Below are 26,782 nucleotides of genomic sequence, written 5' to 3'. Positions count from 1 at the left end.
CTACCAAGATTTCACACGGCTTGGCTTTAGCATGGCGGAGCAACAGCCAGTGAATAACGTGCATACCTGATCCTGTGTAATATACAAAATAACGGGGAGCTCAACCAGCGATTAATCTCCATACCGGCTTGGAACCCAGCGTGTCGATATGCTGCTAGTTGTTTCCCTGTTCAAGGTTGATCCTCGTACAACACATCAATGTTTCGCGCAGACGTAATGTCACCTATGGGTCTTAAAGTCCTCAGTGTCATATGCCATGTTGTTACTGTACATTCTACTTGATTACATTTTTCGAACATATTTGGTTTGAGTGTTATTTGTGTAATGTCTGTGTGAAGGAGCAGTTGAAGCTTATGTAACTGCAGTTTATTGAGAACACTGGTGGAGCTGTTATCTAAAACTTATTCCCGATGAACAGGAAATATTCGAGGGTAACACGCTCAAAAACACCCCTCAAAAAGTGAAAAGCATCAGATGTGAGAGTTTGTCGACGTATGGCTTTGTAATATTTTCTACGGCCTGACTGACGGAAAAAAAAATATGCAATTCTTTCTCACACGACACACCACAGGTTTTAGCATGCGTTTATTGACTACAATGAGGTATACAAAATGTTAGAAAAAAGCCATACTTAAAAGAGATCACATTTGTTCAGCTGTCGCAAGCCTCGGCTCCTCCTGGAGTCCTTGTGGCGCCGGCAGCAAGGTTATTTGGCCGTTTGTGCACGTTGCCCACAAATCTCTTTCATTTGGAATCTCTGAAAATTTTCTCTACCGGCTGAAGTAGCCTCGAGCTGGACCTCTGAACTGCTGACTTCGGTTTCGATGTGGGTGGACGCCGTCAGCCTTCGTGGATGAAAGGCTCCAGAAAGTTGACGGCCATCTTCACCTCCTCGCTGTCGTCAGGCAGTTCGTTGTCGTCCTCTTCCTGGATAACCTCGTCACCGAACACCGTCTCGTCCACCACGCCCGTTGTGTCCCACACGAAAAGACTGCCGTCGTACGAGCCGGTGAACAGTTTGCCCTTCACCACCTGCGAAAGCCCGCTGCGATCAAACTCACGCTCATACTCCGAAATGTGCCTACCCTTTACCACGGGCGTAGAAGAGATGGCGGTTAGGGCTGTCGTGGACGTGAAGTTCGGTAATCTGGGCCCGTGTGTAGAAAGCGTTTACGCGGAATGAATTTACGCCGTCGTAAATTGGTAAAGAAACGTCGACAACGATAGTACGCAGCGATAGGCGCATGCAGCGATAGGGGCATGCAGCATACACATATCGACACGGCTGACCGAGGCACCCGAAAAGCAGTGCGGCAGAGTTGCACTTGGTTTTGATCGAGGTCGAAGCCTCACTGCGGCGCTAGCGTTTCTCCAACGACCGCACTGACCCACTTGTAAGGTACAATGACGAGCTTCTCCTCGTCCACTACCACTTCGAAAGGCGATGCCGTCGTATAATACCGCAGCGACGCTACCGGTCGCGTAGCTCAGGGATATGGGTTTGTGCATGGCGGAAGGAACGCCCGCGCTGCGGCGACGCTGCTGCCTCGAATAAGACAACGATGCTCAGCGCACCATTTGTAGCACGATAGACATCATGCTCGACAATTTCGCCACGTGCACAGCCGTACGGCGCGGTACCAAGCGTATACTACACGCCTGGCGCTGCCTGCGGGTGTCTTGGGAAAACTTTGTCCTATTGTTGACATTATTATTTACAGCGTTGTAAATTTATCAAGGGTGATATGCATTCCAGCGAACGGGCCCTGATTCTGCTCGAACCGTGCCCTTTTTCTTGCCTTTTACTTTACTTTTCTCCTCTCCTCTTCCCCTGAATGCTATAGAGCCAGTGTAAAATATCCAATGTTCCCGTTTCTGTGTTCTCTATCTCAAGAGAAGAAATTATGTATAACTACTCCATGGCATTCTACCCGGTGTCCTTCGCAGGGGTCACATTCAGTTTCGCCGGAGCATGCTGAAACGCCATTAACCCTTCTTATCCCAGTGGCAGCACATATTGCGGGAATGTAAAATAACACGGCGAATCTCGTGCGTGTCGGCAAACTTTGAAATACCACTTTCGTTTTTCGCGGCACTTCAACGCTTCAAAATATACCTTATATACGACACTGCCTGTTATGATAGACCCGCCGCGGTTGCTCAGTGGCTATGGTGTTAGGCTGCTGAGCAAGAGGTCGCGGGATCAAATCCCGGCCATGGCGGCCACATTCCGATGGGGGCGTAATGCGAAAGCACCCGTGTACTTAGATTTAGGTACACGCCAAAGAACCTCCACTACGGCGTGCCTCATAATCAGAAAGTGGCTTTCGCACGTAAAACCCCATAATTTAATTTTGTCATGATAGCAGCGCAGCGAGAGAAAGTAAAGCGGCAGTTGTCCTCCATGTACTCGACTCGGTATCTGCCTGAACTTTCTTCCACGTTGTCATTAAGTATTTTTTGTTTACTACTTAGTGATATTTTTTGGAAAGTCAACCATTAAATATCGACTTCTTTGTCTACGAACAGTGTGGGATACAAAGGGTTAAATAAGCGACGGAAATTCTTTAACATTCTCTAACCCCCCCTCCCTCCCTCACTCCCCCCCCCCGTCTCCCTGAGAATACCGAAGAGAAGGAAACGAAAAGGGAGAGAAAAGTACTTGCGTGGTTACGTGTTTAGGTGAACGTGGGCAGGCACGCGAAAATTACATTTGCATATGGTAAAGAATAAAGTTACTTTGTGGCCCCCCACAACTACATACGCATCTCCGCGCCTGACTTTCAACGCTGTGCATGCAATATCGGCAAACATTTAATGCACTGCAAAGGGACTCACTTACTGTGTTCGGAAAAAGCAAACTGCACCAAGCGACGCAATATAGAAACCATCAAGTTTCGCGAATGATATTTGTTTAGGCCCCTATCACGAAAAGATGAAATCGTGCAGCGTGTGCACCTGCCCTCCGTAGCGATATGGCTATAGCTACCGGGTGCTTCATATTTAGCTCTGAGAAAGTTATCGAGATTATTATTGAAATGACGAAATGAAACAAATTGTCTTTCCAAATTTAGTACGAGGGCGAATCAGAAAGACTTTGTTACTATTTTTTATAGCCAAATTACGGCTGTAAATGCGAACTCAACATAGCCATTCCCAGCGGTGGACCTTTCTTCGACCGTCCCAGAATTATCTGGCAGTAGCTCCGCGGCACGACTCTGTTGTCAGTTCTTGAAGATAGCGATTGTGCTTCACACGTCTATGGCGTACGAACAATGAAGTGTGATTCGTTTTTTATGGAGCGAAGGACGAACGCCCATCGAAATACACCGGGAAATGCAGCCCACGTGGGGGGAGAGGTGTTTCGCTTTGAGAAGCGTGAGATGGCGGTGTTGTAACTATTATAAAATCCGTGAAGGCTTGCATGACAATGAGCGTTCGGGGAGGCCGCGTGTGTCGCTGATTGACGGCTGAGATAGTTAGTGGAAGAGTCAAGAGTTAGTCAAGAGTTAGTGGAATGCATAAGTGCTGATATCAAAGGTTTCTGAAATCATGCCGAAATTATCCAATTAGGTGACATGAATGCCCACATAAAGGATTTAGATGGCTATACTGACAACAAAGGGAAGTCAATGCTAGATCTTTGTGAGCAACATAACCTCGTTATCGTGAACACAGGGCCTAAGTGTGAAGGGCAGATCACGTGGGAAGTGGGAAACCGGCAATCGACCATTGGTTACTGTCTGATGACAGAAATCATTCATGACAAGCTGAGAGAAATGGTCATTGACGAGGAAGGGTATAGCAGCATATATGAAGTGAGCATAAACGCATCATTTTGAATATTGGATATGTAGTTGGGAAAGAGAGCAAGAAGCACAAAACGGCCAATCCAAATTTGAACGCTGGACAAGTAACATATATAGTCAGTAGAGTCGAGGACGAACTTGGCAAATGACAAATTAAAGAGTGGGAATATAGTGAGGATCTAAGTATAATAACGACAGAAATGCGGAAAGAGAAACAACATGTTCGTTGGAAAGGAAAAAAGAAACCGAAAAGCTGGTGGAACAGGGAGATACGAGAAGCGATCGCCGAACAATAGAAAACATCCCGAGGGCACAGGCAGGCAAAGAAGGCGCAGTTGCCGCAGGGTGAAGTAGCCAGTAAATATTAAATATACCGGGAGAAAAAGTCTGGGGTCTAATTACTGGTTCAAGCAAAGATAAAAGGTGCAAGTGAACGTTGGTTGTCAGAAATACGTGAGAAAAAGAAGGCCGCACCTAGAATATTTTGGACCCACATAAAATTATTAGGCTAGAGGTCAACAACAATGCAACAACATATCCTAGAAGAAAATGGAAACAAACTGGAAGGGGAAGTGGCATTACATTACCTCCGAAAAAATAACAGCCGAATCTTTCCAAGGCAATTACGAGGTTGTGTTTGAAGAAAAAAAGTGCATGAAAGAGAACCACAAGGAAAAGGAGCTGGTGCTGACAAATTTCAACTGGAAGAAAGCCGAAGAGAAAATGCTTAAGCGCACAGCCACATGGCTAGACGAGGTTCCCGTTAGGCTGATTAATGAATTTGGGCCAAAAAGTAAGGAAGCTGAGAGCAGTGGAAAATGCTTTAAAAGATAGAAGAATACCAGACAGTTGGCGACAAAGTAGAATGAATTTAATTTATAGAGGTAAGGGGAGAAAGATAGAATTCCCTCGTATAGACCGTTGACCATTACATCGGTAATATACGGGTTAGCAATGCAGGCAATCAAATTAAAGCGGTAAGCATGGGCAGAGAATAATGGCATTTTGGGAGAACTTCAGTATAGCTTAAGAATACGTAGGCGTTTGGATGGTAACTTACTTGTTCTTACTTAGTGTATTGAGATATCGAGTAGAAAGGAGACTGTTATATGTGGCCTTTTTAGACTTTACAGGAGGGTATGACAACGTAGACCGCAACATTTTGTGGAATATTATGGAAGGGGAAGGCTTCGGCGACAATTGTCTACAGCTTTTGAGATAGATTTACCTAGAAAATACCGTTTACATTGAATGGGAAGGGATGAGGAACGAGGAGAAAGTTGATACCAACAAGGGACTGAGGAAGGTGTGCCCTTTATCCCCACTGCTGTTTATGATGTACATGGTGAGGATGGAGAGGGCGCAGGAAGGAAGTAATACCGGGTTCAATCTCTCATGCAAACGGGCGGGTACAGTTGTAGAGCAGCAGCTTCCAGGTTTATTTTATGCGGACGACATTGTGTTGCTAGCTAACAAGCAAAGTGCTTTGCAACGTCTGGCTAATATCTGTGGACAAGACTGCCAGAACTTAGGTTTGAAATTTAGTGTTTGAAAATTAGGTGTTATGGTATTCAATGAAAGCAGAGAAGAGAAAGTGGCAGTACAGGGCCAGGAAATACCTCGGGTAAAATAATATAAATATCTTGGTATATGGATAAACGAAAGCAATAGATATATGGAAACACACGAAAAAAACAATAATAGTGAAGGGGAAGAGAAATGGCAGCCATAATGAAGCACGGAGTGGTATGAGGATACAATAGGTATGAGGTGCTCCGGGGGTATGTGGAAAGGTGTAATGGTACCAGGACTTACTTTTCGAAATGCGGTTGTTTGCTTGAAATCAGGGGTACAATCAGGACTCGACGGGAACCAACGGTCAATGGGACGCCTCGCATAGGGCGCTCACGGGAAGACTACAAATGAAGCTGTGCAGGGTGATATGGGCTGGACAAGTTTTGAAGTGAGGGAAGTTCACAGTAAAATTGATTATGAAGAACAACTGAGGAATATGGAAAAAAGTAAATGAGCTGTTAGAGTGTTGAGGTATTCGTAGAGAAAAAAAAAACATTGATTCACAGTGGAGCAACAGAACTAGGCAGCTTACCAGCAAGTATGTGGTGTGTAGGGTGAGCAACACAGCAACAAAGAACGTCAAGCGGAAAGTCACAGAGGCTGAAATAATCTCATGGGTGGCGGCAATGGAAAAGAAACCTGCCATGAGTGACTACCTAAGATGAAAAAACGAAATCAGGAAAGAAACAATTTATAATAACTCAAAGGGAAGCTCACTACTTTTCTAAGCGAGATCTGGATGCCTCAGAACACTCACCTATAAAGCGAGATATAAGAAGGAAGAAGAAGCATGTGTTTGCTGCGGTAAAGCTAGGAAAACGATGGAGTATGCTTTATTAGAATGTGAAGATATCTGCCCCGCGGTCGATTTTGGCTCCACTGGCCTCCTTGAAGCCCTTGGGCTCAAGGAGAACAGGGGGAAAGTAAACATGTCCGCAATACAGATTAGTAAGAGGCGATTGGAAGATTTTTGAAAGGAAAGTAGGGACACGAAAAAAAAAAAAACAAACGGAGACGTACAAACGCAAAGTTCACAATAGGGGGGTGAGAAAATTTGGTCATGGGAAGTCATCGTGCGCTTTCTTTTTCTATTTTACTTTTTACCTAGCTAGGACATTAGGTAGTATAATAGCAAGAGCTTGGTGGTGCAACCCACCTCCCCGTTCCAAAGGGGACGCTCGTAACATCCATCCAGACCTCCGATAGGACAAATTTATTGCTGCGATGGGACAAATGTCTGAACCGGTGTGGGTTATATGTAGAAAAAGAGCGTAAGGTACGTAAAATAGTACGTTTATTTGCAATTACCTGTATGCACCTTATTTTGACTATTAAAAGATAGGGGCAAATACTTTCTGATTCGCCCTCGTATAATCTATTCATGCCAGTTCAGCTTTCGTCGAGGATTTTCTACCGACATGGCACTAATCTATCTTAGTGAACAATTAAATAAAATAGTCGATAAGAGATTTCTTGTACGCCCGATAGTTATTGATCTTACATAAGCGTTATATACCATAAACCATAATATCTTACTCGCTAAGCTCGAGACAATTGTCATTTGCGATCCTGCCCTTTCGCTACTAAAGATACTTATATGATTGAGTTCAAGTGGCTTCTATTTATAATGCTTACTCTAGACAGCTAACCACTAATATGGTTGTGATTCAAGGCTCTATCCTGGGATCACTTCAATATTTGGTAGATATTAATGTTTGGTCTGACTTTTTCTTCCTCACAACATATTCTGCACTCTAATGATACTACTATATTTTTCTTTCATAAAAGCATCTCGTTTTAGGAGTACTTCTAGTTCTAGTTAGTGATGCATAGCATGGTGATGCAAGAAGGGCGCACAGCAGCACGTGCTTTCTTCTTAATCGACTAAATTGTGGCCTAGAAAGTGCACGAAGTGGACGCAATACCAACATGTTAACTATTGATGCCACGAAAACTAGATTTGTTATAGTCACTACACACCAGCGAAATTTAGGGTACATTCCGCTATCATTTTGAGTCACCGCTGGTTTCCTCCAAGTTTATGTTCTTCAGTCCTTGGCATTCTACTATATTGCGGCTTGAAACGTCGGGATCGTATCGCTTATATGAAAAAGAATATGGCATATGGTATGTACACCTATAACTTCGTACTTGCCACATTACACTCACTTTACAATTATTTTGTTCACTCGAGTATTAAATACGGAAGAATATGTTGGGGAAACACCTATCACACTCAACTTGCATACTTGCATCTCTTCATTCAGATACAAGCCGTAAAACTACTGCATCCACTTCACACTTTGCTAATGCCAAGTTCCTATTAGATGCTAAGAATATCCTAACGACTGCAGGGCTAATCAAATGCAACACAGGTATTTTCTTCCGCAGATCTGTGAATAATGATCCACCACCCATCGCAACTTACCGTCCCACCTTATGATTTATAATACGACCGAACTCGCGTTAAATAACAATTTTATTTTGTCGAGAGTCCGTACAAACCATGGTAAACGGAGTATAGAACTTACTTCCATATGAATATTTAACACCCTACCACTCATAATAAAATGCGTAAGACCTTACTACAGAGGTAAAAAGATAAGTAAGAATGTGCTTATTACGGACACACTAAGGAGAATGTTTATTGTATATATATAATGAGTTTCTTGGAGCAGTGTTAGTTATTGTCTTTTCTCTCATGTATATGCAATTTTTCTCACGCAGATATTATATCTTGGTACGCTGTTATTATTTGTAATCAATTCTGTATTTTGTTCAATTCGCTTTTTTATCTCCTCGTACCACTTTCAATACTATGCTAGTGCTGCTTTGACTTGTCATCTTTGTTAATTGTTTTGAAAAGGTGGTCCCGTACAGTCTTTGAATATGGGACCTCCTGCTGTATACTAAGTACTGGTAACATTACTGAAACTCTGTTCATAAATTTTAATTTTGATTCTTAAAGGCAGTGAGGGTAACCAGAATAGAAAATCCGGCTTGCTACCTAACACTGGAGAACGAGGGAGTAGGATAAGGAGAAAACAGAGAGAGACAGAGAGCACAGACACAAAATCACAGCCGGTCACGGCCACTACACAGTTTCATTGCTCCAGATCACGTGCCGCACAAGGAACATTAATTCAGGCAACAGCAGCCTGTGCAGGCATGTTGTGCTCAAAAAGTGCAGCAGTCCCTTCGTCGCCCTCTGCTGCGATAGCTTATGAGGTGGGCATTACAAAATGGTTTGCTATGATAATGGTCTGTTATCAAAGCGAGCAAGCTATAGCAAGGACAGTCGCAGAGAGCGTGTTTAAGGGTCTCCGCGCGACTACAGTCATCGCACGTAGCGTTATAGGCCTCATTCAAATGCGAAAAACAATATATTTCGTAAAGGCCAATCCTAGACATAGCCGACAAAGCAGGGTGGCCCTCCCGTTGGTGGAGTCCAGTTGGGACGCAAGCGAGAAAGAGAGAGAGAGAGAGAGAGAGAGAGAGAGAGAAATTAGATGGGAAAGGCAGAGATGTCAACCGGTAGAGAAGCTTTAAATTTGTTACCCTACAATGTAGGAAGGGTAAGCCGAAAAAGAAAAACGAAAAACAAAATAGCAGAAGAAGTAAGCAAACACGTGAAAGAAATATAGAGGGCGCGAGGAACGAATGGGAATATCAGTCTCTCGAAGGCGGAGTGAATAGGGGGTGTAGCCAGTTGTTTTGAAAACTTGGGGTGTTTCACATGGAGAACGTGATGTCACGTGTCAGCACTTGAAGTTTTCTATCAGTATCTGACCTTGATAACGACATTGATTCCTCTTTGCTGTCCTAGGTAACGAGCACTTCGACGACCTGCTCAGACAGCTCTTCAAGACAGCCTGTGGCTGATGGCACAATTCTAGTTCTTGAGTTGGATTACCTAAATAGGCGGACATTACTTCCTCAAGAAATCAAAATGCATAATCTCGACTAAACAAAATTCCACTAAACAAGTTTCTAATTATTATGCGGCACATATGGTCATTTACGAATTGTAGCCAGTGAGTTGGCATAGTGTAACCATTTGGAAGCAATTCTCACGATGACATCAGTTTCGAGGTACTCATTCCCAAAGTGTACGACGGAATACGTATATTGGCGTTCCAGTAATTTTTGCGCTTTAATACATACAATGGCGGTCTGTTAGAGAAGAACAGCAATGCATTTTGACCGCACGTTTGATGGTTTATATGTCGAAACCGGTGCCATCCTCAGAATTCCTTCCACATGGATTTAGGACGAAAGGTATTTTGCGCTAGAATTTTTCGTATATAAAAAAAGAAATTCCAACCAATTCTGAAGCTCGAAATATTCATTGCGAAGGCGGCCGGCCAAAATAGCGAAGGGCACTTACGAACGAAAATGTGTGCGAATTCGGCCCTTGGTGAGCGGGGGGAGGTTGGGGCTGGGGGGGGGGGGGGGGGGGGGGACTGCTGTCATCGGGACTGCGAGGTACAGTCCGGTTGAATATGAGCTTGCTTGTTCAATATGAACACATTGCCCGTGGTCGAAGGTGTTCAAAGACCGCACGGCTGTGCGGACCTACGAATACCTGTAGAACACCTTTCGAATTACCGATATTTATTAATGCACTTTTTCGTGTGCCGGCGCCGTCGTGCCGTCGGAGCCCCTAAGACCGCAGCTACCTTGCCGTAGGTCATATTGAACGCGATTGTGCGTGGGTGCGTTCAGTGGAACAAGGTAGTCAACTATAAATAGGTTCATAGGGCTGCGCTGGAAAGGCACGGCGATTGGCAATGTAACTGACAATGATTGCGCAAACACATATTCATACAGGAGGAAAAAGACTGCGCTATTCACAGAAGATTATATCCTTGAAACGTGCGCATGCGCCGAAGATATTAGCTTTCGTGCACGCAGCCTTCAAGTAAATCATTTCTGTTTCTGTTCTTGCCTCCCACCGAAGTGCCTGCCTACCGTTCGACTCGTTTAGGGACGTAATTACGTGCAACAAGACAGTTTAGTAAGTTTAACGTATACGTCGTAGCACGTACAGTTCAACGGCGTTACGCAGTGCTGTCGGCACAATGAGAATGTGCTGAACCCATCTTTTTCGCGTGTCTGCTTGTGATGGCAGCCTTGTGTTAAACATACATGATGTTTCGTTGCCTCACACGAAAGCAGCGGAACAGTATCTATTTTGTATGTGCACAAGGGCTGCTTGGCACATGAATATGTAAACCTGCCGCCTTGTCCGAAGATGTAAATGTCATGGTCTAAAAGGCTTACAAGCAAAACAGGTAAAGGCTATCGGCGTTTGCGCTCCAGACAGCTATCTGCAGAGTATTCAGTGGCAGTTGAATGCGTTGTGAAAGGGAGAAAGCCTAAGCCTGCACATAAGTGTGACAGCTGGGGTGGTTTGCAGTAAGCGCAGAAGCCCTGAACTTTAGCCCGCTAGGCTGGTATGCCTGGTTTTTCACGGCAAAAGGATAATAATAAAGAATGTCGCAAACAGGCATCTTGTGCTTGTCTCTCCTGCGTTGCGCCTTTGGGACCCGCCAAGCGTTTCTAGATGGTCTCGGCCACCTCGAAAATTTCCGTTCACTGCTTTAAGCGCCGCTTGTCGCTCGTTAATCGCGAGACCTTGTTTGCGCATCGCCTGCAAACAGTCATTTGCGTTAGGCGACTAGCGTGTACGTGTATAGAGGGGTGCAGCGCCGTACAGACACGTACAGGGACACGTCCATTAGCGACAGCATTCCGCTGTTGAAGCCTGCAGTCCGCTGTAAGCAACTAGCCTCGACACGTCTTCGTTTACACGAAACATTTTCTGTGCTAAATTTGTAAATTCTAAACTCCTTGTATTCTAAATTTTCTATGCTCTCTCCTTGGCGCAGGACACGTGTTTCTTCACTCGCTTTCAGGTTTTTGTTGCTGCCCATGCGGGGCTTCCATAGATTTAGACTCTGTAGAAGAAAGGCGCGCTCGGATCCAACACAATATTGACATCCAAATGACGCGAAGCTTGCTTGAACGAGCGATGTAGCAGTGGCGGATTGCACAAACACCTGCTTCGCCACAAGGACGAAGACGATGCCTGTCAACAAAAGGATCGTGATGAGAGGTGTGTACAGAGAAGTACGACACACAATTGAATACAATTAAGGCGTCATACCCATTGTGTCACAGTGGTACATCCGTTCTAGGGGGGACTGCATGGTCGAGAATCGGTACATATACCCAGGTTGTCTGCTAAGCCCTGCAGATAACAGCCAGCAGCAAGTTGCCTATTGGCACACTTGCATACCCAGTGACCCAAGTTGTCTATATACGTATATCCACAAATATATCCGGCGAGGAAAGGCCTACGAATGCGAAACCCCGGTTGAGAGGCGAAAGCTTCGCTTTGACATTGCGTGGCGCATGTCTACGTGAACTCTCTTCTTTCTTGCTGACCACGAAGGGAACTTTATTCGTTAGTTTCTGAGTAACCTTCGTGCCGATAGTTCATCGGCAATAAGGTTTCGTTGGTGAACCCAAGGTATAGTGTATATAGCGGGTCGGACTCCCGTCACCAAAAGCTGCCTTTGGAGAGGAGAAAATGCGAAAAAAGAGAGAGAGAAGACGGAGTGAAGGCGTCGTGATGAGATTTCTCTAGCATGTTGAAGAACTACAGGTACGTGCAAATCAATTTTGAGACTTACACTTTAGAGTAGTAATAGTAATAATTTTGTTAGAGTGAGAGGAGAAAAGAAGGTAGGCGATCAAGGGAGACGTGCATTGTGTCTCACTCCTCAGTGGACAGCTGATTTGTCCTGCGGCCGTGAGAAAGGTGAAGAAAAGATAGAGGACAGCTTAGGGTACTATTACTGATAGCACATGTTCGGCCCCTGTTATGCAAAAATCAGTCGATGTAGGTTTTTCATTCAGGTGGGAAACATATATCTGACGGGATAAACGTGCTTGTAATATATCGATGTTCTTTTTCTTTTTTAGAACAGCCATTGATGGACGCTGGATGATTGAAATCTTGAGATGATGCACGGTTGTGTAGGAAAGCAGCGGCAGCCGGCAAACCTGGCTAATGCAAGTTAGACTTGGGCATTTTCGGATCAAAGGCCGCGTTCTGTGAGTCTCACGTCTCCGCTGAACTCTTTGCGGATCTGTATAAAAAAAGAATAGAAAGGAAGAAAGAAAAGTGATTGAGGCTGGTTGGAAATTAAAAAAGAAAGTATACGCAGACATTGCAGCCGGTCGTGGGGTCGATCAAAGCATGCTGTTGTATTTTTTGCCAAAGCAAGAAAGTGAGACCGCAATAGCACCGTCCAATATCTAGCGTTTTGTGCACGGACGTTGAGTTATACGCCGAGCTTTGATCACTTGCACCAAAGCAGAGCCTACGGCTCTTGTGAACGTTTTCACTGACACTGCACAAAAAAATGCTTGACCGACACATCCACCAGCGGTGCCCTACGGCGGCAAGTCGTTCGCGGGTTCGTAGATCTCGCGTGGGTTGAGGTACAACGGGGCGCTTATTATTTTTTCCTTTGCTGCAAGAACGAAACATACTGGTTCTCCAGTTCTGCGGTACAGGCGCCTCGCTGGCATACAGAACGACACATACAAGAGGGGTTGTCTACTTACCTCGAAGTACTGCAATCGTTTTGCTCAACTCGCGGTCTCTTACTGAAACAGTGCACCTCGGGATATGAACTCGCGCATACAGCATTTCGAGAAAACTCGCTGTCATGCGTAGCATTAAATCTATACACACGTGTTGGCGCTTTTCGGAAACTATGTCGCGGGGCGTTGAGGCGAGACTGGGACCCCTATTTTGTAGTAAGGCCTGTAAAGGTTTGGAAATCGATCAATCAATCAATCAATCAATCAATCAATCAATCAATCAATCAATCAATCAATCAATCAATCAATCAATCAATCAATCAATCAATCAATCAATCAATACTTTATTTAGTGTCCTCCCTGCTTGCAGCAGTCTGAGTCTTTACTTTCTAGAAGCTTTGACCTGCCCTTTCAATTTCTCCGAATATGCATTAAGTGCATCCGTTAAATATTTCAAAAGAAACAGTAAAGTGTCATTCCTTGCGGAAAAGAAGAGCCACTGGATTGCTACAAGAAGTGCAACTTTGGATCAACTTTCCTTAATCCTAGAACATAGGATACTCACCTCGCGGCCTTCTTATGTTATTTATTCACGGATAATAACTTGTAATTTAAGCATGGTCGCTTGCGATTGCGCTCTCTTTCGACTGAAACGCTGAATTATTGGCCAGAAAGCTTTAGTTGAATATTTCGGTTGCGACTATCCTACTTTTTGGCTAATAATTTATTATTCAGCTGACACGGCCGCCTTCAAGTTCGTCGTCTCGTGCCCCCCCCCCCCTCCCCCCGCTAGCGCTCGGAACGTGCACGGTTTCCAATCCGCACGATAGAGCGCGACAGCAGTGAATGTGATTCCTGCGTTTCCTTAACGCCTGGCAGTGGTGTGAGGACTCATTTTTCCCGTCGCCGAGTGCTCGCACAACCAGGCGTTAAGAAATTCTAGCGGCGAGCTTCAACTGCAAATAAAGGTATAAAACAACGAGCATTATGCAATGGCATGTTCGTACCATTTATCATCGAAAGTATTTCAGTACGCAAGAGACTGGATTTCAGGCCTTCGGCACGTGGACACCATTAGTCATTTGCAAATGACCTTGTCGATCCTGACAACAATTTAACATACACTGCAACAGCTTACCCGCGAAAGATCATGCGGCAGCACCTCTTTTTAGGGTTTCGCGCTCTGATTCATAATTAAGCTCGTAGGCGCAGAGCCGCGCGCTATCCAGGAAATACTTGATGACATAGAGAACACAGTGTTGTCTATGAACTGCCTTCGCTGTGCAGAAAGGCTTACCAAATGCCCTTGTCTACGCACCTCTCCCCTACCCCCCTCCTTTTTTATTTATTTAATGCAGTAGCATTCGGAGTGTCAAAGTAAAAAAAAATGTGTGTGTGTGAAGTGGCGGTAACCGGTCACATAGTATATATATATATATATGTGTTGCAACTGACGGTGGTATGCTACGGACCGCCGTCAGCTGCATGTAGCTACTCGAAGAGGCAGGCCGTGTGCAGAGTGAGCTCCTAAACAACACTTTGCAATATGGTGAACGCCGTTTAAATCATGAATCCGGGACCTCAGAGAGGCGCGACGTAATGTTCACACATTCCTCTCGCGTTTAGTGATAAATCTCAACTGGTGTATTTTTATTTTTGTGTGTGTATGTACTGCTTTCGAGTTTCTTTTCGTTATTCGTATGCCGCCAAGTTGTACGGCCGCGCTAAACGATTGAACTCCCGAGTGATCTAAAAAAGGCAGGAAAGTATTGTTTCTATTTTTTTTACTTCTTATTTTTTGTGTCTTTTTGCTCGAGGATGCTGCGCGTTTATGCGAGAATTACGGCTGTTCGAATGCTAAAGAAAAAGAAATCGAATGCCATCGTATGCGACTATTCGAAAAAAAATGGCTTTGAATATCTACATGAATAATGCATATTTATTTTTTTTCAATACAGGACTATAAAGACGATTGTATGGGCAAGAAGAACGGCTCTGAATAACATCGCTTCAGACATGTAGTACTTTCTTCGAGGGGAGGGAAACTGATATAGGCTATGCTGTGGAATGCTTGAATGTGCGACATGCAAAAACGTCAGTGAAATTCATCATCATCATCATCATCATCATCATCATAATGATGATCATCATCATCAGCCTGTTCTATGTCCACTGCAGGACGAAGGCCTCTCCCTGCGATCTCAAGTTACCCCTGTCCTGCTTCAACCGATTCCAACTAGCGCCCGCAAATTTCCGAATTCCATCGCTCCACCTAGTCTTCTGCCGTCCTCGATTGCCGTTTCCCTGCTTTTGGTACCCATTCTGTAACCCTAATGGTCCAATGGTTATTGCCTGCATTTTTTTCTCTTGATGTCAGTTAGAATATCGTCTATACCCGTTTGCTCTCTAATCCAAACCGCTCTCTTTCTGTCTCTTAACCTTATAAGGTTAAGAGACAGAAGTAGGCATATTAAGAGACAGGCATATATTGCTAGGCATATATGCCTAGCAATCGTCGTTCCATCGCTCTTTGCGCGGTCCTTAACTTGTTCTCAAGCTTCTTTGTTAGTCTCCAAGTCTCTGCCCCATATGTCAGCACTGGTAAAATGCACTGATTGTACACCTTCCTTTTCAATGATAAAGCAGCAGCGAGTGAAGTGACATTCGTGTTTTCTATCGCATCAGCGCAAAGCGAGCGCGGAGGACACACAGCACGCGCAAAGCTACGAGCTGCCGACACACCTAGACTACGCCTCAAACGCAGGTCACTCTGAAGATACCGCCGCGCGCCCGCGCGCAAGCCGTCACATGCGCATTTGCAGCTGGGGAGAACGCCACCCCCCTCCTCCCCTTCACCGGCGCCTCGCAACGTTGGGTGCCTCGGGCGCGAGAGACGGCGCGCTTCCCCTTCGCGTTCGTCGCTTTTGGGCGGCGGACGAGGTTGAGCATCCGCGATAGTCGGCACTCTTCGCACGCTTTCGCTCCCACATGCAGCGTAGGACGCACGGCGACGGTGTTATCGCCCTTGGGATTTTACACGGAACCTCACGGCGACGCTGACGCCGACAGCAGAAATGCGCTTGGAGTGTGCATATAATTGCTATCGCAATAAAAACGATCCGAAGTGTTGGCCGAACTTGCGACTCGGCAGCAGTCTATATAGCCACGTAGCGATACGTATAGAACACCGCCGGCATGACGAAACGGCTCGGCAGACGCGCAAAAAACACATAAACAAAAAAGGAAGAACACCCACGATACGCTAGTCTGTCCGCCCGTGCGGTCTTCTTTTTGCCCACCGAACACTCCTGCGTGTGCCCGAATATCACGTGACTGGTTCGCCGTGACGTAGGCCGGGAGAAGTCTGTCGTTTTCAGGAAAGGCTTCCCCTATAGTTTTCGGCAACACTACTTGCGAATTTCGCATGCGGTTACATTGTTCTCGCTTCAGTGCTCCCACATTCTGCAGTATCGTTAAACAATCACTTTTTTTTGCTCCTCTCTGCTCAATTCAATGCTACCGATAAAATATGTGTTGCTGGCGGTTAGCGCCCGCATTCACAAAAAGAGCTCTTACGCTATACGTGTTCATAAGAGCAGCTGCGAGCCAGTCGCGATATTGGACATATTATTAGCGAACGTGGCCGGCCAATGGCAAAAAACATTTACGAGCGAAAAACTTTGTGGATTCAGCCCCAGCTGCTTACACACTTAGCGGTTTATCGCACTTAAAGGGTACAACTTTGAGCGCCTGGCTTTGTGGACCATCAGCTCAATCGAATGGTATGTGTCGCAGAGCAGCAGCGTCACATGGTCTGATGCGCGCGATGAAAAAAACACTCTACACGTTATACTCAAAGGCTGCAACATTGACAGCCATCAGATATTGCCTAGCAGCACATGATGCCGTGCACTTCTGCCTCTTATGGTCTGATTAAGACGGTATACGTGCATAATATGGTCGGTAGAGCACAGCAACGTGGAGAACGTAGCGAGGAATGGCAGTAAGCTTTGTAAGAGTGCAGAGCAGTTTTGCGCCAATGTCGACGCCACAGGAAAATACAATTATCCCGCATGGACACACATGCGGGATAATTGGGTCTGTCCTCGTAAGTCCTTACAGAGATGCAGAGGCACAAAGATGCAGCGATGCATGCCTTGTAACGCACAAACTGACGCTGGCAGGGCCCAGGCCACGCGTCCGGTGTCGCCACTTTTCATCCTCTCATGTACATTTTTGTCGCGGTAAGTGCCCACGACGCGTTGGGATGGCCACCGCTATTCTATTCGTAAACGAACTTAGGGCCCGTATTGGTAAGGGTCCGTATTCGTAAACGCACTTAGGGCCCCCATTCGTAAACGCACTTTGGGGGGGGGGGGGTTTAGGGTTCTTTGATCTCTGAATCTGTGATAGCGCAACATGTTTATTTGCCTTGTTTGACGCATTATACAGCGTGTTTTAAATAACTTCATCCAGAGTTTAAAAATATGCCGATGCACTCCAAGATGACGCAACAAAGTGCATGTTGCTCTCTTTTGTATGCCGTTTGTCACGCTTTTTTGTATTTTGTTTATCTAGGCAATTAGTCAAGATTGATTAACTAACTACGGAAGCAACGAAGCTAGGAAAGAAATTCCAATTAGAAAGTTGCAGAGTGGTTTAGAAAACGTCCGAATAAACAGTTTCTGTCTTTCTATCTATTCTCAAGGATCCGTATTGGTAAACGCCCTTAGGGCCCGTATTCGTAAGGGCCCGTGTTCGTAAACGCATTAAGGGCCCGTATTCGTAAACGCACTTAGGGCCCGTATTCGTAAGGGTTCGTATTCGTAAACGCACTTAGGGCCCGCATTCGTAAGGGCCCGTATTCGTAAACGCAATTAGCCCCCTATTCGTAAACGCACTTAATGCCGGTATTCATAAACGTACTTAGGGCCCATATTCGTAAACGCACTTAAGACCCGTATTTATAAACGTACTTAGGGCCCATATTCGTGAGGGCCCGTATTCGTAAACGCACTTAGGGCCCGTATTCGTAAACGCACTTAATGCCCGTATTCATAAACGTACTTAGGGCCCGCATTCGTAAGGGCCCGTATTCATAAACGCACTTAATGCCCGAATTCATAAACGTACTTATTCGTACTTACATATTCGTGAGGGCCCGTATTCGTAAACGCACTTAGGTCCCGTATTCGTAAACGCACTTAGGGCCCGTATTCATAAACGTACTTAGGGCCCATATTCGTGAGGGCCCGTATTCGTAAACGCACTTAGGGCCCGTATTAATAAGGGCCCGTATTCCTAAACTCACTTAGGGCCTGTATTCGTAAACTCACTTAAGGCCCGTATCCGTAAACGTACTTAGGGCCTGTATTTGTAAGGGCCGTTATTCGTAAACTCACTTATGGCCAGTATTCGTGAACTCACTTAGGGCCAGTATTCGTAAACGCACTTAGGGCCCGTATTCGTAAACGCTCTTAAGGCCCGCATTCGTAAGGGCCCGTTTTCGTAAACGCACTTAGGGCCCGTATTTGTAAGGGCCCGTATTCGTAAACGCACTTAGGGCCCGTATTCGTAAGGGCAAGCATTCGTAAACGCACTTAGTGCCCGTATTTGTAAGGGCCCGTGTTTGTAAATGCACTTGGGGCTCGTATTCGCAAACGGACTTAGGACCCGTATTCTTAAGGGCCCGTATTCGTAAACTCACTTAGGGCCCGTAGTCTCTTACTCTATAGTTGTTCACGAGAGCAGCAAATTCCAACGAATCCTGATGCTCAACATATTATTAGCAATGCGAACTAAAAGCTTAGTCGTTTTGCACCCTATTTTCTGCGGCGCATTCGTTTCTCTGCTTTTTTTTATGTGAAATAAGATCGTCGTTTTAACAAGAATGGATTTGGTTGTGTTTTGAAGGAAAGGTATCGTATTCATAGAAAAGTACTTAACTGAGAGCTTTCTATTAGTGAACGCTTTGCCATTGGAAGCCGGTCAATGGCAAACAGTTCTTACGAATGAAAAGCTTCTGGAATTCGTCCCTGAGCCCGTATTCACAAAAAAAAAAGTTTTACGCCAGAATTCTCCGGAAGAAAAAAAAATTCAGCCAATCCTCAGGCTGCACATATTAGCGAAGCCGGCTGACCAATGGCAAAGATCACTTACAAACTGGTAGCTTTGTGGATTCGACCCAGTATTCTTGATTGCGAGCAGTGTTAGAATTCAAAAGGTGCCGTCGTAACATCGCGCTACACGAGAAAAAACAACAACGAAGAATCTCTTATTTGGAGATGGAGAAATGTTTAGGTTATAATCAAGTGGTCAATAGTGTGACTTATAAATGCCTGGCACAGCAAATCGGATAGGTTCCAGTCACTCTGGCACACCAAAGCGTGTTTCTGTCCTTTTAGTACTTAGGGGCGCAATTCACAAAGCTTATCGTTCGTAAGATCTTTGTCATTGGCTGGCCGCCACCGCTAATAATATGTCCAGCATCAGAATTTGCTGGAATTTGCATTTGAAAGCAATTCTGGCGCACGAGCTTTTACGAATACGGGCTTATATCTGCCTTATTCTCTTGTGCATGCCCTGTTTAATACTAACTAGAAAATGAGGTCTTTTCTGGAGGGATACGTTTTTTAATCTTTAATAATTTTTCTCAGACAGGTCATGACAAGAGATAAAAAAAGACAAAAAAGAACAGGAAGGAACAAGCGTCGTGGCAGGGATTTCGGCGTTTTATCTTGGCTCACGGGCAAGCGGAGAATTCATACAGCATTAAATAAACTTAGGGTTTCAATACATTGGGTCCCCTAGCAACAGGCTGGCAACCGATGCAGCTAACGCAGTGAGCCGATTCCTTTAAGTGCACTGACCAGTGGAGGCGCCACTCAGACCTTAAGCAACAACTGATTAGCCGTGAGCGGCGATAATGTTGAATCCCTGCGTTAACGAGCAAAAATTACAAGGTTATACTAATACAGCAGGAACTACAGTCAATGCATAGGGTTTTCTTCTTTTTCTGCAGGCCTCAACATATAAGGAAACAAAAATGCAGTCGATAATTGCACTTGGCGATGGACAGACTGCGCCTCTGTAACTGAGAGAGTGCCTTTCTTGATCGTTATTTTTCGTTACGCTCCTAATTAGACCCGGGAATGACGCGTCTCAATTTGTTGTCTACGACGACGAAACAAAGTGCGAAACACCCTGAATGGCCGTCAAAGTGAACGCTTCGGCACAGAGCGGAAGGGTTGAGAAACGCACTTGATCAGAGGGATCAAGGAACTCGCACTTGGCTCTGCCACCCATGCTTAACACCCGAAATTAAGAAACTTCCTTTTGTTTAACACGAGGCATATGCACCGTTTCAGTGGTTGTCGCTTTGAACCCTAAATGTGGGACCGCGCGCCTTCCTCCTCTTGCAAACAAGAAAACAGTGTTTCATTCCTAGAGTATCAGAAAGGAGCCCATTGCGGGCGTTAAAGGCGAGACGGCTCCTATGTATTCCCCCTCCTGCTGAGAAGTCAGGGCGAATGAGACGACGTTCAAGAGATACGCGCTGAAGAACGGATGCGAACACGCTGCTTTCACGAAACCAGAGAAACGGAAACCACGTGGCAGCGTGCTGCGTTGACGTTTCTTTTTACTTCGCCGACCAGGAACTGCAAGAAATCAATTTCAGTGGTCTAAGTAGGTCTTTGTTTCGGAGTTATATTTTCGGCAAAAGAAGAGGAAACGGTCTAATGATTCGATATTCCCAAATGAGCAAAACGAGAACAAGGTAAAAGCGAGAGCCAAGGTTACGACAGGTGGACTTGCCTTGAAAAAAGACAAGCCCGCTTGTCGAAGCGTTGGTTTCCGCCTTTACCTCATTCTCGTTTTGCTCGTCGGCTTCAGTTTCCATCTCCCGCCTTTTATCTCCACAGGACGCACAGAGGTTCGATGGTGCGAAGCTACACCTACTCACGTTCAGATTTAGTTGCGGTATTAGACATCGTAATTTTAAATTACAGCTATCTCCCTTGTTCAGTGCGGCATGTATGATTGACTGTGAATCTATTAATTTTTTTTGGTTCTCCTGTCGTTTGTAGCTGGTACGTATTCTTCGTTCCAAGCAATCAACTTCACTTGCAAGTCAGCGCTTGTCCGTGTAGTGTCCCCCTCCTTGTCCCTGTCAAAATACGCGCTGTTCTGTTTAAAACGTTAAGGCGCTACACTTGGTTGTCGCAAACATATCTATTACTTATCTAGCGCACTCATTCCAGGGTAGCGGCTTTCAGTATGACAAATGATATTTAGCTGCATGCTAAAGACTGTACCTATCACCTTACACACTGAGCACAGCCACTTGGTGATTGCCAGTCTTTAATATAGCAAACTTATTTGTTTTCGCAGTGAAAGGAGAGTCCATGGCCATTTGTCACCGTCAACAAAAATAAATAAGTGTTGCCACTGGTCAGATATCATTCAGGCAGTTGAGTTTCTGTAGAAGGCGGAGGTCATTTTGAGCACCAGAAGGCTGAAAAGCTAATCATGGCCATTACCATGCGACTTCAGATGGCAGAGTCAACAGTAAGACTTTCTGTGTACTATGTCATCATATGCCACTTCTAGTAATTGATTTGCTTCCTCTCACAGAGCCTACGCTACCCTAGTGTGGTTTCCTCTGTGGCGACGTCATCCTCAGTGTGACGTCCTAGTTCCAAATATTTAAGCGTGCTACGCCGCTATCTACGTGGGGAGAAGGGGGATGTCACAATTTAACAAACGGCCACACAGTGCTAAAAGCTCACTCAAAGGTAATATTGTGGAAACACTGGCCAATATTGAAACGCACCATCTGGTACGTGCATACAGCCGTTATTGAAACACAATTCAGTCAATCATTGAGAGGCTGGAGATGTTTTTAGTGAGCAGTATTAGGACAAATGGATAAAAGAAACAATGTAAAACATTCCGAACAAGTATATTTAGTAATGTCTGAAAAATAATACTCATTGCTGAAGTCGTCATTATGCCCTAAATGCCTCGTGCACCCGGTCGATGCTGCCACGTTCGTAATGTCCATACTAGCTCAGGTGGTTCCAGCACGGTGTGTCATTTTGCATTTCTACTCCATTTTAATGCTTGGTAACGAAGCTGCTCTCGACAGAGCTTATTTAGATTGTCTCTGAGGATACTTCAAGACTTTAAGGAAAAAATGTGAATAAATTCTGGGGTTTTACGTACCAAACCCACGATCTTATTATGAGGCACGCCGTAGCGGTGGACTGCGGATTAGTTTTGACCACGTGGGGTTCTTTAGCGCGCCCCCAATGCACGGGGCACGAGGGTTTTTGCAGTTCGCCCCCATCAAAATACAGCCACCGTGGCCGGGATTCGATCCCGCGACCTCGTGCTTAGCAGCTTAGCACAATAGCCGTTAAGCCAGCAGGGCGGGTGTGGCAAAATGTCTTTATTCCACCTTCACCACTGGGTTGTAGAGAAGCGGACAAGACTTGTGCTGTACGCTGGAGCGATTAGTTCGCTGCATAATAAAGTTTTGCGAGCTAGTTAATAACCGAGCTTAAGGTGTACGTTTATTATGCAGAGTCGGAGCCTGTGGATGCTTACTGATGATTCGTTGTACGCACGAGTCGTTCCAAAGGGTCCCATTTCTTTTAGTTCCTTTTTCTAAAAAAATTGCCTGGAAGCGGCCGGTGTAATTTTTCTTATAAGTAAAGGTTATGAGCGACGAGAAGACATTTCACCAAACCATCGATTCATATTTTTCTAAGTTACACCTTCTTCACAAGGCCGGTCTACAATTCTTTCTAGGCAGCGTCAGTTAGTGGCAGATTAAATATTTACCTCAATACAGACAACACCATGCTCGTGTCCTCGAAATGACCGCTTCAGTGTGCCAGATTTGGCTTCGAACATGCGGGCAACCTTGTCTCCGGATCCCGTGTACACTGTGAGGGAGAGAGAGAAAAGAAGGCAGGCGCAGAGAATTTTCGACGCCAAGTTGCGGCACTGAAAAAAAGAAAAAAGAAAACCTAATTCGGGCTGCACTTCTTCGCTACTATTTCGTAAGACTGCATTTATTCAGCGCAGAAAGGTGACTCATTAGCCGAAAGAGAACGTAATTAAAGGTCGAATAATGTTTGCTTAATTTCTCTGCCACCCTAACTGCGGCACTCATTACGTGGTAGCGTGACATTGCAGGTACGCAACTTTACGTCAAACGCGTGGGCCGTCCCTTTGCAGCAGGAAGCGCGCACAAAAGGTGCCTGATTATTAGTGTGGTTTGCTGGGCCAGTTGGTGCATGGTGAACGTACAGGGGGTTCCAGCAAGTACAGACGCGAGCACAAGTAAAAGGAACGGACAGGACAACGCTGGACTTACAACTGAGGATAATTGCGAATACATTCCACAAATATTCGCCCCGCATGCGTAGAAAACTTCAGTCGTAAGTTCCGCGTTGTACTGTGTGTTCCTTTTACATGTGCTCGCGCCCGTTCTTGCTGAAACCCCCCATACGTGCCTGATTATAAATTATTTTATTTACGAAATCAGAGTGGTTATTTTTCGACATCGTATTAATAATGTACGAGTAGTTAGCCTCGACAAGACGTCGCCGCCATCCGTGACATCAGCTACACAGACCATGTCAACGTCACATGACGTCGCCTTCTGGGAGTATCAAATTCCCCTGTTATCGACGAAATAAGTTACTCATGCATTCGCACATTGGACGCCATTTGTATCCCAACTCTGCGCAGATGAGGAGCCTGTCCGAAACCGCAGTAACTGCATGCTTGGTACAATAGCAGACTCGTGGGCCCGAATTCACGAAACCTTTTTACTTTGAAATCGTTCGTGCGATCCAATAGTGATGTAGGACATATTGGGCGCTATAACGTAAACCTATTCCAAAATTTTCTATTCCAATCCAGCAACCAGCCATCCATGATTGGTCAAAAATTTTTTGGGCCGCCCCCACTTCGCCTGTCTCTCATGCGGCGTCACGAAAGCCGCGCGCGAGAACGCCCCTGCTGATATGATGTGTGCACAATGATTACGCATGATTAGACCGAACGAAAGAAAAATAATTATTTCTAATTCGACGGCTTTTTCTCCACAATACTCTGTCATTGATCAAACGCTTTCTGGCTGCGCTCACTTCGCCTGTCTGTCACGCGACTTCACAAAACCGCTAAAACTCATAGCGTCAAAGGGACGTGCATGAGTTAAAGAAGCATTCATATGCTGAACAAGATTGAATTTCTTCCTGAATAGCCGGAGGCTTCCCCCTTCTGAAAGGAATAGAAGATGGCTGCCCACCGATTGGTCTGCTACTAGCTACTGGGAGCAGCTGCGGAGCATGGATTTATTTGCGTATAATAAACATATTTCTGTGGCACTATAACGTTATCGAGCCCTTTCGGCACTTATGCGACATCATTTTGCCAACTCTTCTTTGCGGAGGATCCATTCTGGCGGAATCTTTAACATTCCGTGGCATGCCGCCGCGATTTTCGACCAACAGCCGCAAGTTAAGTAGGGGTAGCGGATCAAACACAGACGCCGGCACCACCCTCTTCAGCAGGTTATCTACTTTCACTGAGCTGGCTCGGCCCTATCGAAGCCCTCTCCACTTGAGCGTGCTCCTCGCCTCTTTTCAGCCAATTCGATAAGGAAATCTCCTCAATGTAGGCAATGCTATTCGCTTTGAAAAGAAAAAAAAGTGACCGCCTATAAAAGAAGAGCGCATTTGATTGGACTTTTCAAACAACGCTGCGGGTAACCGCCCGATGCTTGCGTCGGTGGTTACGTAAATTCGGCGTCAGGAGATTGGCACACACACCCACACCCACACCTACACACCTACACACCTACACACCTACACACACACACACACACACACACACACACACACACACACACACACACACACACACACACACACACACACACACACACACACACACGCACGCACGCACGCACGCACGCACGCACGCGCGCACGCTAGCACACACACAGACGCACGCACACACACACACACACACACACACACACACACACACACACACACACACACACACACACACACACACACACACACACATACGCACACACACACGCGCATGCATGTACACCACACACACACACACACGCACGCACGCATGCACACCACACACACACACGCGCACACACACACACGCACGCATGCACACCACACACACACACACACACACATACACACGCTTTGCACGAACGACTTTATTAAAATTTAGTTGGCGCCTTGTCTTATTAGACATGCTTGTTGGATATTTCACAATGATTGTGTGCTCCTTTCGGTGATCGCCGGCATAAGACAGGTAGAATACGTACTCCATGAACTAGAGTTAGTCGACAAAGGATGGAATTAGGTTTGAAATTCTTTGGAAACGCGAAGTTACTTGAATTGTAGTTTCGCAGCATTCACATGCCCTCTGAGCACGCTCTGAAATAGGTCAGCGGGTAAGCGTACAGCTGGCGTGTTCGGACTATACGAAAAGCCGAGTGCGCTGCAGTGAGTATTAAGCTTAAATGAGCGGAAAAAAACAAAAAAAAAGAATATTTGGAAATGACGGCTGCTCTTACAAATTATACGAATGCTGCTTTATTAAGGAACACTTATTTGCTAATTTAACTTCTTTCTTCCTTTATAAGAACGTTCTCCACAATTACAAGTGTCAAGCATGTTCGGAAGAAGTTAATATAAGAAGCAGTTCAGTAGGATGTCACGCGTATTTGCTTTCACTGTGGAGGATGCTTGGACCTAGAGCTGGTTCTAATTATTTTCCGTTTCACGCTTCCTCAGTTGGTCCGAATGGCGCTTCGTCTACGTATCAACAGTGTCGGCCAGGCGTGGGTGATGGATCACATGGAAAGAACAGAATCGATTGAAAGGAGAGTCCTTACTTTATGCCGGTCTTTGCGCTGCAAAGTCACCTGTGTCTGGAGTGACTTCATCTCAAACTTTTAATGTTTGCGCCATGATTTTAAGAAATACAGTTTCTGAAATCCACCGATTACGCGTATTCCCGCTTAATATATATATATATATATATATATATATATATCCTACGGGCATTGAAGTGGAAGTTATGCATGTGCTATCTCGATGAACCACAATCATAGCGACTTGGCATCGTACTGGACCGCATACAAAACGCTGGGCTGGTTTTAAATTCAAGGAAGTGTCACTTCGGTGAACGTCAGGCTCTCGTGCTCGGTTTTCACGTCGTCAAAGGTGGCATACGACTTGACCCTGAAAAGATCGTTGTAGTGCGCGATTTTAGCCAACCACAGACAGCGAAAGACTTCAGAAGTTTTCTTGACCTGTGTTCGTATTTCCGTCGGTTTATTAAGAACTTCGCACAACTTGCTCACCCACTCACGTGCCTCCTCCACTAAGACGGTCCGTACGTATGGACTACAGGGTGCGAGGACGCGTTCCGCAGGCTGAAGTATTTCCTAATTTCTGGGCCTCTCTTGCGCCATTTCGATCCAGAGGCCATGACTGACTACAAACTGATGCTACAGCGGTGTGGGCGTTGGTGCCGTCCTCGTTCAACTTCATCATGGGCGCCAGCACGTCGTGTACGTAAGTCGGACACTGACGATAGCGGAGCAAAGTCCCACTGTCACCGAATTGGAATGCCTCACAGAAGTCTTGGCCATCCAGTAGTTCCGACCATGCCTGTACGGTCGCCATTTCATAATTGATACGGGAGCCCCACTGTCAACGAGAGCC

The 26,782-nt window shown here is 45.5% G+C and overlaps 1 protein-coding gene across 1 annotated transcript in view; it reads right to left on the bottom strand.

Moving 5' to 3' along the window:
* Nucleotides 1-650: 650 nt before the first annotated feature.
* The window catches only part of LOC142565814 (uncharacterized), a 66,282-nt gene continuing 40,150 nt past the window's right edge, over nucleotides 651-26,782 (bottom strand). The window contains exons 6-7 of the mRNA XM_075676352.1: nucleotides 22,848-22,951; nucleotides 651-1,032 (exon numbers count right to left, since the gene is read on the bottom strand). Of these exons, the coding sequence (XP_075532467.1) occupies nucleotides 841-1,032; nucleotides 22,848-22,951 (296 nt within the window). The 3' untranslated portion in view covers nucleotides 651-840. The remainder of the gene's footprint in view (nucleotides 1,033-22,847; nucleotides 22,952-26,782) is intronic.

This window comes from Dermacentor variabilis, unplaced genomic scaffold (assembly GCF_050947875.1).
Source record: "Dermacentor variabilis isolate Ectoservices unplaced genomic scaffold, ASM5094787v1 scaffold_12, whole genome shotgun sequence".
Classification (NCBI taxonomy): Eukaryota; Metazoa; Arthropoda; class Arachnida; order Ixodida; family Ixodidae; genus Dermacentor; species Dermacentor variabilis.
This window is presented reverse-complemented; position numbering and strand designations above follow the sequence as displayed.